Here is a 14768-nt window from a genome sequence, read left to right as displayed (position 1 = left end):
ATCCTTGACAAGAAAATCCCCAATGGAGTCAGCCACAACAAACAAGAGAACAGAAAACAACTCTCTTCAATTACGAAGGAAGTTAGGCAGGTTTCGTATTCTCAGCCCAGAGATGGGAGTGATGGAGGTTCCTTTTTTTTCTATTGGGGAGGAAGAACTGATCACTACCTATGGATCAGAGATTTAGAGCTGAAAGGGCCCAGAGACCAGGAAGGTGTGCTCTCATTTCTCACAGAACCAAAATGAGGCACACAGAAGCTGGGTGGCTAACAAAGTGATGATAGAAAATTATAGCCCTTCTAATCTGAGCAGGCTTAATAAAAAGGAATTGTACTGATGTGGCACTATCAAAGCAAAGAAAATAAAATGTCAAGGTTTTTTCCCCTCCAATTCTGGATTTATATCCATAAGCCATCACAATACAAAGAAATTTGAATTCTTAAAATAGCTTATAATGCTTTTCCGTGATTAAATTGTTTTCCTTTCAAGTCTCCTTTAAATGAAAGTTTTGCTTTAAAGTCTTCCTCTACCTAGAAGGAAGTTACTCAGTTGCTCTGTATTTAGAATTATGCTTCCAACCCATTTGATGCTTACTGAATTGGATCCTGGAAAATCATATCCTCCCATGACCTTCATATAAGCCTTTTCTATGAGAGACACCCACAATTCACTTTTATTGTTAGAATAAGAACAGAGTAGTTCTCCATTTCGATCAACTGGTAATTGGTCATCTATTATTACCTTGGAAAAGAAAAGAATTAAAATTAATTTTACAATTACAATTGGGCAATTAAAAAAAAAACTTTAATCAAGCAAAATTATTCTGTGCCAAGATGTTATTTATTAAAAAGAAAAAATATAGAACTATTCAGTGGTGAAATGAGACACCAATGATTTCATTTTCTTAACCTAGTCAATATATTTTTAGGTAATGTTTTACTTGATCCCAACAAGCTAATAAGAAAAGCAAGAGGGATTTGGTCATCTCAATCAGTTAAATGTCTAGAGTTATTATCATCACAATTAACTTATTCCTGGAAATAGCATTTTATATGAATATAGAAAAGTACCTTACTATTTGAATAGTCAAAAACTACTTTTTGTTTTTTCATTGACACAAAATAAACTTTTATTTTCTATACAAACTAATTAAAAGAAATGTTATTCAAGGTTGAAAAACTAACATTCCTTCTATAAGATACACTTTACCAGTCGAGAAGAATCTCTACATAGTATGATTTTTAGATTAGTTTATAATATCATCTGAAAAACATTAATGTAAAAATTACTTTTATATAATATGGAGTAAGATGCTTTTAAGAAATCTGTCATCAACAACTTCTCCAGTAATCCAAATAGGAAAACTGTTCATGTATGGATTTTTTTTTTTAAAGGACTAGCTATATGCATGTAGCACCTTAGGAATGCAATAGTTTTGTATGACATACCTCAAACAATCAATGAAATTTAAAAAAACTAAAACAAACAAACAAAAAACCCCACCTAGATATCTATTCTTTCCACTTCTATCACCTATATCTTCACCATGGGATGGAAAGGTTTCAGGAAGATAAATTCCTGAATTGTAACAAATTGTAACAAATATGCTAGGCAAGAAAAACAAATTCCATGTTCTAAAACATGTCTCATTGTATACTCTGAATCCATCACCTCTCTGTCAGGGGAAAGGTAGAATGCTTCAACCCTGGTCCTCTGGCATCATGGATGGTCATTGTATTGAACATAGTTCTTACAACTTTCCAAGTTACCTTTATGGTAGTGGTGTGATTGTGTAAATTGTTATTATCTCCATCAATTTATCATACTGACATCAGAGCATACATTCTTATTCTTGTTTGGCTCCCCCCTCTCTGCAGCAGCTCATGCCAGTTTTTCCATGTCTTTCTGAAAACATCTATTTCCTTGTTTCTCATAGCAAAAGAGTATTCTATCATATTTAAATACTTGGTTTGGTCTATTATTCCCTAATTTGGGTACCCTCTTAATTTCCAATTTTTTTTTTTGCCACCATAAAAGCTGCTATAAATATTTTAAATTACATTTACACATAGGATCTTTCCTCTTTTTTTGCATTTCTGTTAGATATAGGCCTAGTCGTGGTAATTTAGCACATAGGGTTTATTTCTTAAAAAAAAAGAAAAAAGGAAAAAAGAAAACAGAGCTTTAGAGATTTAGAGACAACCATAGTGGTTGTCTAGAAATAAACTCATCTTTCCAAATTGCCTAATAAGATTTTGTTTCTAAACAGAATGATCCAATCAGTTGCAAATGTGGATGGAAAAAAATATATTTTTTCAATAATGCCTTCCATTTGTAGTTCACAGTAATATCCCTTCCCCACAACTGAACCCTTCCTTGTAATGAAGAAAAATAAGTTGAACAAGTTCCACTGATCATTGTCTGCCAAGGTATCCAACACCCTGGTCTGGGAGTTCCTCACTTCTTCATTAAAAGGGGAAGGAGGAAGTTTGTTTCATGATTTTTTTCCTGCCACAATAATTACTCATCATTCTACTTCTTTTTAGTTCAATAGACATTTTTAAATAATAAAGGTATATAGTCTGAAAGTTCATTTAGGCACTAATATCAGGACATTATCAGAATTTAAATGTTCTTTCAAATACATCTTATAAATATTTCTTGTTATAACGTGGATTTTTTCTGTAATTTGCTTTAAAAATGTATTTTAAATACCATAACTTTATTACTACCAATACAGATCGATCAAAGTTAGTGTCAAAGTTTGTATCTTATTCATAACAAATTATTGTAGTCTATATATTTTAAAAGTCTCATTCACAATTTTTTTTTATCACCTTAAAAATTTTAAAAGGAAGGAAGCAAAGAAAATGAAAATGCATTGAATTTTATCTTATCTGTCATTTTTCTAATTTATGTAAGAGCATACTTACTTTTCTTGGAACACCATTAATATGAAGTTTTACCATGTATTTCCCACATGGATTATACTCTGGTTCACCTTTCTTATTCTGAGGATAAATTATGCTTTTACAAAGATAAAAAGATTTTATGTTGAAATTTGACACAATAACACTTTAAGCATATCATGCAATATTTTATATCTCTCAAAGTGAATTTCCTTTGACATTTTTATAATTTTAAAATGTATTTTAAGTTGTTTCATATAACTAAGCATAAAAAGCTAATTTTATATTATCACTCAACAAAAACATATTAAATGCTGTAACACTTGCTCTACCTCTTCCCTCTCCTTCTCATCCACCATAAGTTAATAAGCTAGAGTTCTTCTCCTTCCAATTCCTTTGTACCATCCTGAACTACCTTGACTCTATTATTAATCATTCTACTCCCCTTCATCTTTCATCTTCCCACTTGAAACTTTTCATCTTCATCTTTTGTGCCCTTGTGATGTACTAATGGAACTCTGGTCATCTCTGCAGGCCTAGGTGAGAACCTGGGCCAGGAGGAACCAGCACATTCCTTCCTTCTCATTGCCAAGTCTGCAATATGCCTTTGACACTGTTACTTGGAGGTGTCCCACTATTTGAGCTACACTCTGTCCCTCTAGATCACCTGGTCCAAATCTTTGCTGTAATTCTCCATCTAAATTATTCTTCCTCCTCTTTTGCTTCACAACCATCTTCTTCATGACTTCAATACACAAATGCCCTCACCTCTGTGTCTACCAGCTGCAAGTCTTCTCTACCTCAGCAGCCTATTACCTCATGCCTATTTCTACAAACCATAACTATGAAATTCTTCTCACTAATCATGTTGCCAAAAATTTTTATCTTTATTGTTATCTTTAGCCGCTCCACCTCGTCTTGTTCTCCCAGTCTATCAAACTGTTGAATGCCTCCATTTCCCGACTTGATTCATTTCTTAACCCCTTGTAATGTGGCTACTACTCCTTGCAGAGCCCTTCACTTTCATACTTGATCCGCTGCAAAGTCTAGTCAATTCTACTGTTCTTGACAATATGCGTGTGACACTAGTTGAGATCTTCATTACCTCCCATATGAAACAGTACAAGAATCCTCAGCTGGTCTCCCTGCTTCTAGTATCCTGCCTCCCTATTATCCTCTACAGACTTGCCAAACGGATATCCACAAAACAATTCTTATCTTGAAGAAGCTCCATGGGCTTTTTATTACCTCTAGGATAAAATCCAGGGTGGGGCCTAGCCTTTTAAAGCCCTAAATCTGTCGCCCACTTTACAGGCTGATTTTATATTGCTTCTTACAGCAAGCTCTGAGTTGTTCCCCCATGTTCACAGGCCACCTCCTGTTTGTGCCCCATGCCTTCTTCATCTCAGCCTTCCCATGTGCCTTCAAAGGTCAGCTCAGTTGCCAGTAGCTATGTGAAGCCTTTCCTGGTTCCTCCTAGTTGTTAAAGTCATCTCTCTTGTGAAATTACTTGGCAGAAGTGTTACATCCATATGGGAGAATGTAAGGTCCTTAAAGACAGAAGCTATTTTTTGCCTTTGTCTCTTATGTTTTGAAAAATGTCTTTCTGAACTGAATTTTGTAATTTCTTAATCAGAATATTTTGTAAGTTATCAAGTAAAGAGTTCAATAATACTGTGGTAAAATTTAAAATATGTAACAATTTAGTCAAGTTCACAATGTCATAGTAAGAAAAAAATGAACCCTGCATGTGTATTCTTACCTAACAAATTTTTAGGTAATGTTTTTATGTGTTTATGCACTTATCATGTTCTCAAGATAATTTGCCATATTTTCCAATTTAAAAAGAACTGACTACACTTGCAGAAAAGGATCATATAGCATATTCAAAGAGCACAGTCACTTTCTCAGTATGCATATTTCCTAAGTTAACTGTTTTGAAACAAGACTTACAAATAATAAATTTTATAATAGAAGGAGAATTACCTTGTAATTAATTTCTTATTATACCGTCTCTCATAAGCTGCGCTGATAGCTAGTGATGCCACAAAGGAACAGTCTGATACTATCGTCTAGTGATAAAAGAAAAATATTAAAATATATGTATATATTTGTTCAACTCAAAAACAATTCTCTTACCTATCTACTTGTTTTACTTATTAATCTTTATTTCCTTTTAAGGGCATTAACTAAAGTTGTAGAACAAACAACAAAGCTTCCCCAAAAATAGTCTAACACCAAAAAATAAAATCAATCCTCAAATACTTTATGGAAATTATTTCAGAGCAATCACAAATGGATAGTATTAACATGGCAGTACTATACCTTGAATACTACAGTAGAATCCCCACTTATATAAGAATGCTAGATACTCAAATTTCATTTAAGCAATATAGTTGTGCTACTGAAATGCTGATTTGGGCAATTCTGATTTTCTTTTTTATCTTTTCCAATTCCTTGTCAAAGATGGAACTCAAATTCTCAGACAGCTCAATTTTAATATAGTGTGCAAATCAGAAAACAAAGAAAAAGTTAAACTGAAAAACTGAAAAGTTCATGGCATGAATTCTGCTATAAAAGAATCATATTACAACAAAAACCAAATTTTCAAGAAAATATGTTTTCGATATTTCAGAGCTTCCCAAAATAGCATGGGAACATGCATGGATAGTTCTGGAGCTGGTTTGTGATCCTGGACAAGTCTTTAAATTCTTTTTTTTTTTTTTTTTTTTTGCTGAAGCAATTGGGGTTAAGTGATTTGCCCAGGGTCACACAATTAAAAAGTGTTAAGTATCTGAGGTCACATTTGAACTCAGGCCCTCCTGACTTCAGGGCTGATGTTCCATTCACTGCACCACCTAGTTGCCCCAAGTCCTTAAATTCTCAATGTCCCCAGGAAGCTCTTGAAGAATATAAATCATACATGAGTGGCTGATGTGAACTTATTTGTCCCTGTGCCTCCCAAATCTGAAAATGTAACAAAAACTAAGAAAGCTTTAAGTAAAATAGAAGTGATTATTTTAAGTTTTAAACTTAATCTGACTTTGTACAAAAAATGCTTACTTGCTTGATGCTGAAGCTGGATACGGTATAGATCATTGTAGGATTGTTAGTGAGATCATCTGGCCGCACCCATTTAGAAAATATTGCCTTTTGTTTTGGTGATAATGGTAACTTGCCACATTTATCACTGAGATATAGAAAAAAAAATTAGTATTCTGGGACTCATAATAATTTTGGAATTAACTTTTTTTAAAGAAAGTAATCTTGGAATCAAAAATCAGTAAATTGTACTTACGAAAATGGCACTGGAAAGGCAAAGCGTTCTCTCAAGTCAACATTCATGAAAGGAACATATTCAATACCATTTATTTTAGATGTCTTTCTATAGAAAAACAAAAGTTCTGTTGAACTAAAAAAATCTAAAATTGTGAAGTCCATTTTAAGATATAACATTGATAAGCATATTAAAACGTGGGAGTGATATAAAATTATGTAACAAAAAAAATTTGTTAAAGAACTATGAAACCCCTTGTTTTACATTTGTTCCTGTAGCTGGATAGAAATTTCACATAATAGTTTGTGACAGTATAAGGGTAATCAGTTTGATTTCTTCCGATGTCTAAATGTCCTCAATGTCTGTATCTCTTTACTGTACCCTCCTGAGTAAAGCTCATCCCAAGTCCAAAAGGATGGATTCAGATGAATGAGTGCAGTTGATTATAAACGTTCGGTTTTTATCTCTGTACCCCACAGCACCAATATCATACAGTATATATTCAATACTTATTAAGCAAACTTTTATAGCTTTAAAAAGTATTATATAAATACTAATTAATAAATTCAATTAACCAAATATAGAAGCTATTTAAGACTTAATTTTTTAAAAAAGTTACAATATGCATCCCACCCATCAAAGTGGGAATGAAAATAATCATGTATAACCTAGTATGATAATCTTTAACTTTGGGGGTTATTTCGCAGAATTGCCAACAGAATCAAACTGATGGCCTAGCCTTTTAAATATCTTAACTATATCACAATTTTGGAATCTGCAGCACAGTTTCTCAAACAATGAAAAATTGTCTTGATACATTCTATCATAGAAAACTTTAAATCCATATATGCAATTGTTTTTCATTTTTACAAACATGCTTTTGAGTCAGTTTTAGTAACAGATTTTATGTTTATTGCAAGTTATTTCATATTTTGACATGAATATTCCCTAAAGTGAAACAGATCAGGACTGATAATACCATACAACTTTTTTCACAAAGTTCTAGAATCTTAAATTAAACTTTAAATACCTAATAATTAGATACATACAATTTCATTTAAGTAAAACACATTTTTTTTTTTATTCCTCTCAGTTATAAAACACTTCTTGACGCACCTGAGAACTTCTATTTCTTCTGCTGTGTATCTCTGCCCCTGAGGTTCACTTGACTGCACAGTTCTAACTGTTTGAGGTTTGTCATTCAAGGAAAAATCAGGTCCCAGTGGGAAAAACGTTCTGATTGGCTGATTTGATTTAACTGCAGCTGGTTTGTCTTTTTGAGATGGCTTTGACATAGATTCTTTCAATGCTTCTGCTCTAAAGTAGGAGTAAAAGCAGAAAATTTTGTTATAGTAATTTCTCTACATCATGCTTTCCCAGAAAGAAAATTAAATTCTTTATTAAGGTTAAGGATCTTAATCTCTTAAAGCTATTGTGATCATATAACACCAGGTTCTCCCATCACAAATTATTCATGGAGGTTTAGAGCCTTTCTAGAAACTGGACATGCAAGTCCCCTTCTCTGCTTCCTTTTATGATGTGTCCATCTGACATTCATATATATATATTACTTGATCAGAACAAGTTCTAAGTAGCCTCATACACAATTTCTCTATTTTTAGTAATCTGGATTCCTTCCCGCCCCCTCCCCCCTTCTAATTTAAAAATTTTATAAGACAAGAAGGAAAAATAAAGAGGGCTGGACATCACAGACATATCCGTTACACTCCATAAATACTGGTTGGTAAGCTGTTTTCTATGAAGCACACAATGCAACAGAAACAGAAACCCACCATCCTAAAATTACTAAGAAAATGTTAAATAAAGAGATGGGAGTGAAGAGGCTGACAGGACAATTAATGGCAGTCACATTCTAGCAACAGTCAGCAAAAATTAAGTTTGTTTCAAATTCCAACATTGTGAACATTATAATTTCAGAACTATAATAATAGAGTAACCTACATTAAAAAAATTAAATTAGGCAAAACATTTCACTGTAAAATATAAACAAGAAGTTAAGTAGCAATTTAACAACTTACCTATCCAGAGCTTGTCGAGCCAACTGTTTCAGTTTACTTTGCAAGGACTGGTCAGAAGTTTCATTAGACTTAAGGGGGGGAATAGATAAATTGCTGATAAGACAATTATGGTTGAATGAAAAACCTTTTTTTCCACAGAAATTGCTTGCTTTGGGATAATTCTAAGTTAATACATTTAGCACAACACACTAGAAATGACCCAACTTGTAAGTATAGTATACAATAAATTTGATCCTTAAGCAATATTTAAATTATAAATAAGAATAAAATAAGAAAGGAAAATTAAAGTTGTTATTTTAGCATACTTTAAAAAGTCTGGCTTTTAAAACCACTTAACTTGCAACTGTGCTACTGTGGCTAGAAGGGCTATACAAACTGTGGATAGCCCAAGTTTGTATGGCAGGTAATGGTTCCCTTGGTGTGATTTCCTATCTAAGATGGAGGACTTCTAGAAGAGAGCTTCTTTCTAATATGATTAATGCCACTGCAGGCAAAAGAAATGCCTTCTGTGACTGACCTAATCCAAGAAGTTTCCCAGTTCTTTCCCAATCTCCATTGCCTAATCCTCTCCCACCAGATTACTGTATTTTAGGAGCCCCTATTCACTGAGAAATACACATCTAAAACTTGAATTGATGATTATCATTCTGTAAATATTAAATAATTCATAATACAAAGTTCATAAACTAAATTATTAAAGCACTATACTTTCTATTTCAGTATATGAAAAAACTGAAGAAATATAATACTTGGAGGAGCTACATCATGGTGATGAGCTCTTTTCCTACTAATTTCAGCTAGTAGGATTTAGAAGAATTTCTTTTTCAAAAAGTAGTACCTGTAATTCATTCATTCAATTCATTTTAAAAGTACTTTCAAAAGTTGCCTAATGATTCCTTAATGTTTCCAAACATTTTAAAACACATTGAGAATCGTTATTAGGGTTCTACACTAATTTAAATGAACAACCAATGATCAATTAATTACATTAATGATTACATTTATAAAGTTTAGCAAAAACAAAATCACTTGATCAAGTCCAATTGTTAGAGATCAATGAAGAATCCCTGATTTTCAGCTACACCCAGAGAAGGAACACTGGGAAATGAATGTGGACTGCTTGCACTTTTGTTTTTCTTCCGAGGTTATTTTTACCTTCTGAATCCAATTCTTCTTGTGCAACAAGAGAATTGTACAGTTCTGCACACACATATTATATCTAGGATATACTATATAACTTATTTAACATGTACAGGATTGCCTGCCATCTAGGGGAGGGGGTGGAGGGAGAGAAGGGAAAAGTTGGAACAGAAGTGAGTGCAAGGGATAAGGTTGTAAAAAACTACCCATGCATATGTTCTGTCAATAAAAAGTTATAAGAAAAAAAAAAAAAGAATCCCCAATTTTGAAGGATTTACATTTGGATCTATAGCAAACTTTTAGACCACAACAAGAGTAGTAATCTGGAAAAAAAAAAAAAAAAAAAAAAACCTTGTAGGTAATAGTTTTTCATAACATTTTGAAAATGGTTTCCTTTTACACAGAACTTTATGGTTTGCAAAGTGCTTTCATACATACAATCACACTATTTGATGCTGATAACGAATCTGAAAGGAAAGTAGAGCAAATCTTACTTTGAAAGAGCTGTGATTTCCCTGATCATAACTCCTTATGAGTTGCTGAAAAATTCACCCCAGAGTCAAGTCTGAGTTGAGCTGAGATATTTTACCTATTGTTTGGTTGACAAATAACATACCAGCTTGGTACGACATACCCATACCATGATGGTTTAATGCCATCATTAAATCAAAGTAAGACTTTCATGAAGGAATAAAAATCAGCCCTCCCCCACTTTTTTTTTTTTTTTACAAATAAAGAAACTGAGGCTAAATGAACATCTTTTAAGTATCATTGCTCAAAACTGTGTAATAGTTAATAAGGCTAAGCAACTATTAGCAGGGCATAAAGTAAAAAATTAGTAAAAAAAAAAAAAAAAAAAAAAAAAAAATGATGTATTCTGCAACTGATGGTACAGGTACTATATTTTTTCCAGCCAATTTCTAAGTGTGATTCACTTGTAAGTGGAAGAATTTCTTACCCTAACATAATTCCACCAAATTAACTGCTAGCTTAACATACTGTTTTCAGACAGAGATCCACTGCTTCTGTGTATAGTTCTATAGCTTCTTCAACATTGCCTTTATCATCTTCATCAAAAGCCTGTGTCACCAGGAAACGGGCACGTTCCAAATCCAACTGCTGCTTTGGCTTCAAAGGATCACACTTCTGTGACTGAACTAGGATCAAATTAAAACAGACATTATTAAGGGGACATTACAGGCTTGGTGACTGAAAGTACTGCACCTCTGTAATAAGCTAATTGAAAGTGTTCTTTGCCAGAAATTCTTCAATTAGTCTCATAAAAAAAAAAAAAAAGCTGAGTAGGCTCAGAAAAGTCATACTTTAATATTAGAACTTACATTTGTTTTCTTGCTTTAATTTTAAGTTTAAGGCTTGAGGGGAACTCAACTCCTTTTCTAAATAAACATAAGAAATTCCAATTTTATGTGAGAAACATTTTTTTTGGTTCAAGTTTTCTGCCTCTTAGCACTGCTCAATTACTATCCTAAATTTTACAAACAATATTTTTTTCTCCCAACAGCATGTTTCCCTCTGCAGAAGTGCTTCTCTAAGTACAAAGTAAAGGGTAGCTCTGAAATGACTCCTGTTTGGTGTATGAGCCCTTCAGCATCTGGCTCCTGAGCCCCACCACCCTTCCTCAGAAATCCACTTATGTTCCTCACAGAAGACATGTCACCTGCTGACTATGGGCATTTTCAACTAGTTGTTCCTCATACCTGGAATTCTCTCCCTTTTCACTTCAAATTCCTGGTTTCTTTTAAATGTTTCTTTTAAATTTCTTTTAAAACTCCTTCTACAGCAAACCTTTTCCACTTCCCTTAATTCTACTCTTCTCCCTGATCCTTTTTAGCTTATCAACATCTACCTTCTCTGCACGTTGGCTGACCCATTAGACAAGCTGCCCCCAAGGGCAGCAACTACCTTTTGTCTTTTTTTGTACTCTAGCACTTGGTACAGGGCCTGGCACATAGTAAGTACTTAATATTTATTAAGCTTGACCAGATTAGATCAGTGGGTTGGAACAGACTTTTTTTTTATTATTACATCTAACATTCACTAAGAATAATTCAGGCCTCACACTTTACTTCAAGGCCACAAGGCTACGAGGCACATATCCCCTTTTATCTAGTATTTCTTTTCGGGCAGGTGATCATGGTGAGGCTGCCTCCTCTGGGCTGGGCAGAGTGTGCGTACACTGCTTTTTCCTTCGGAGACCAGGACCACCCTTTTGCTTCATGTAGTTCCAAAGCACAGCCACATGACAATCACATCACTGCATTCAGTTTGAGATTCTGAATTAGCTGAGAGACAGGACAAAAAACTGATGAATCTCTTAAAAGTATCTGTCACATGACAATAAGCCCTTAAATCCCCTTAGGGAAAAAAAGTCACGATTGCCTCTCTCAAACATTAAGCTATTCTTGCTCCTCTTTGCTCCCAAATCAAATCAATTTTCACGTCAAGTTGGGGAAAAAAGTATTCTTTTGGAATCATAGATTTTTTCTTTTTATGCTTATCAACTGCTTGCACTGAAATTTTTAAAGCGGATTTCTTAACCTTAGATCCAAAGACTAGTCCATAAAAAGAGTACAGGGAGCCTGAACTTGGATAGGGGGAAAACCCATAAAATTTTCCCTAACCAACAACCAAAATTTAGCACTTTCTTCAGTTATTTAGAAGTATTCTGAGGGGGGGTCCACAGACATTATCAGTCTATCAAAAGGGTTCTTCCCTCTCTCCTCAGACACAAATACACTATCTGTACACTCACCTAATCTTTTTCTTCATGATAGTTTTGCTATTTAATACCTATAGAAAAAAAAGAGAAATGGGGGGGAAGGGAAGGGGAGACACACTATCCAATTTTTCATCATGCAAGCTAAATTTTATTTATGCTACAATAAAGCCTTGCTAATTCCAGAAACAGAGGGATTATAAAAACAAAAATGAATTATGAAATAAGGTTCTCAATTATACGTCATTTTGCATTTGTGGAAAATTCAGATTACAGATGATTTGTATAGCTACACAAATACATATACATAATCAACTCTTGATTATGCATACTAGCAAAGGGGTTATAGTTACATATTAATTGAAATACCTGATAAATACATTTATGGTTAAAAGTGATCTTACACTCCTAGAAAACAAAAGTAGTCTCTTCCAGGTCATAATATCTACTTGTACAGTTTTTTCTAGACTTTGCCAGAAACAAGCCCAGACAAAAATCAAAGACCAGTGCTTATTGTATCTTAACTAGTTGTCTTTTGAAGGCACACATGCATGTGTTACATGTGTATGAATAGGCATATCCTCCAATAACATCTGTAGTTTTACTGATCCAAGTTTGTATCCACTGACAAATTGCAATCTTCCCATGTCTGCCTATTCCATGTAATTCTTATCCATGCCTACCCACATTTGCTATAAAGGATTCATGCAATAATATGCTAGTTTTTTTTTTAAATAACATGAGGAAAACAAAGCATTTTCTGATTTTCTGATGTTTATCTCTTGCTCTAATCATATGATCAGCTAATATTTTTGCTCAGACATTTCTTTGACAACATTCTTTTCTCCAAGTCTTCACCATTCCCTGTTAGTAACATATTTAAATCTATTTACATTACCAGTTGCTTCTCCATTATCCTCTAGTAAATTCTTTGGATACTTAATGCAGACCCTTATGACAACATTGGTAGAACAGGAGTATTAATAGTGATGAACTTTTGTTCCAAAGAAAAGTTTGGGGCCATAAAGAGACCTTGCCCACAGACAAACCGGCCCTCTCATCTCATCTCTTTTTAAATTTTAGGACAAGATTTCTCCCATCTATATAGTCTCTTTTTCTTAAGATATATGTGAATATGTACATACTTTCTCCATTTGCTTTTTCCAGCATTAAACCAAATTCTTTGAGTGGTTATAGATCTTATCTAAGAAGCTCTGCAATGTTCTAGGGCTTGATGCAATCACTGTAAGGTGACTGCTAATAGGAGTGTCTTGGCATTTATAGCAGGGATTCTTAACCTGGGCCCAAGAACTTGGGATGGGGAAAAAAATTACATCATTATTTGCCCTAATCTCTAGTGAAATTTAATATTCCTCCAATTATGAATATAAGCCACACACACCATTATTCTGATAGCATTAATAAACTTCATTAGACCTCTAAGGGGTTCCAAGAAAAAAGGTTAAGAACTCCAGATCTATGGGGAATCCAACATGGACTCATATAATGGATTTCTTTTGTAACAGCAGCTAACATCTTTGGCAAATATACTGTATATCCCCCCTTTTCTCACATTAGTGATCCAAGAGTTAAAAAGTGATTTCTGTTTATATAGTATCTTTCAAGGTATTTTGCAATATATGTTGTAAAAATATATAAATAAAATACATTATAAAAATAAAATTACATATATTATTGTGTTTAATAGAATAAAAGGTTTCTTTCTATATACATATGCAGCAGAATTCCTACCAAATAATGTTTATATATGTATATATATTTGTATGTATATGATATAAACATACCACCTGGTTGGAGGAAGGACTTTGAAGCATTCTGCTTAACCAAAATGCTGTTTATAGTTAATCATGGTGGGGTCTTGTATTTTCTTTATCTTTTAAAAAAATCACATAATGGTTAGATATGGGTAACTGTGGAAAATTAGGTGCAAAATCTTGCTGGCTTCCTCGTAAAATCTTCATCAATATCTCAAACAATTCATGAAGATGGAAATTTGGTTATATGGGGAGTCATTAGTCTCTTTTATTCTCATTTATCCTCTTTTTTTTCCCCAGCAGTAATCAGGTATTAGATTTTTTCCACACTTTGAGAATTCCTCTCACCATTAATGTATCCAGCCATAATCTCTTCTGGACACAAATGGTTACATTCAGGTGCTTTTCCCATTTTTATTCCTCCATTGTCCTCCATGGATCCTTTATCATGACACAGTTTCCAAGTAACCAGGGGAGCACTGGCTCTGACAGATCCTACTTTAGTGTCAAAGGCTTTGTTTATGGTTCTGGTAAGACAGAGTCTTACTTTTGTACAGCCTTGCAAAATACCAAAGACTGGCTATTCTTTGACCATGGCAATGCATGAAACCAAGAAAACTACAAATTAACACTTGGTACAATAGCCAGCATAATTGCTTTTGTAGTGATGGTGGCAGAAGAGGGCAAAGAGTAGCAAGAATCTGGGCCTATACTTATGTGCAAGTCCCAATTAATTATTTTCTATGATTTGATTGAAAAAAGGATCTCTATTCCAGCTCTGGGTAGAATTTACAAAGGAAAAATATTTCTTAAAAGTTCAATCTGAAAATGCAGGTTTTGAAAAGGTTAAATGTTAACCTTTAAGGTATTTAAAAAAAAATTATATCTCTT

The 14768-nt window shown here is 33.6% G+C and overlaps 1 protein-coding gene across 3 annotated transcripts in view; it reads right to left on the bottom strand.

The window, feature by feature from the left end:
- Positions 1 to 14768, bottom strand: part of CAPN7 (calpain 7) — a 43060-nt gene that overhangs the window by 24647 nt on the left and 3645 nt on the right. For 2 of the 3 annotated variants that reach the window (XM_003772006.4, XM_031940237.1), the window contains exons 3-10: positions 10365 to 10522; positions 8226 to 8293; positions 7303 to 7503; positions 6208 to 6294; positions 5973 to 6099; positions 4896 to 4981; positions 2934 to 3027; positions 595 to 741 (exon numbers count right to left, since the gene is read on the bottom strand). In XM_003772006.4, the coding sequence (XP_003772054.1) occupies positions 595 to 741; positions 2934 to 3027; positions 4896 to 4981; positions 5973 to 6099; positions 6208 to 6294; positions 7303 to 7503; positions 8226 to 8293; positions 10365 to 10522 (968 nt within the window). Of the gene's footprint in view, positions 1 to 594; positions 742 to 2933; positions 3028 to 4895; positions 4982 to 5972; positions 6100 to 6207; positions 6295 to 7302; positions 7504 to 8225; positions 8294 to 10323; positions 10523 to 14768 lie in introns of those variants that run through there. The other variant, XM_012551350.3, reaches the window with a different exon arrangement.

This window comes from Sarcophilus harrisii, chromosome 5 (assembly GCF_902635505.1).
Source record: "Sarcophilus harrisii chromosome 5, mSarHar1.11, whole genome shotgun sequence".
Lineage (NCBI taxonomy): Eukaryota > Metazoa > Chordata > Mammalia > Dasyuromorphia > Dasyuridae > Sarcophilus > Sarcophilus harrisii.
This window is presented reverse-complemented; position numbering and strand designations above follow the sequence as displayed.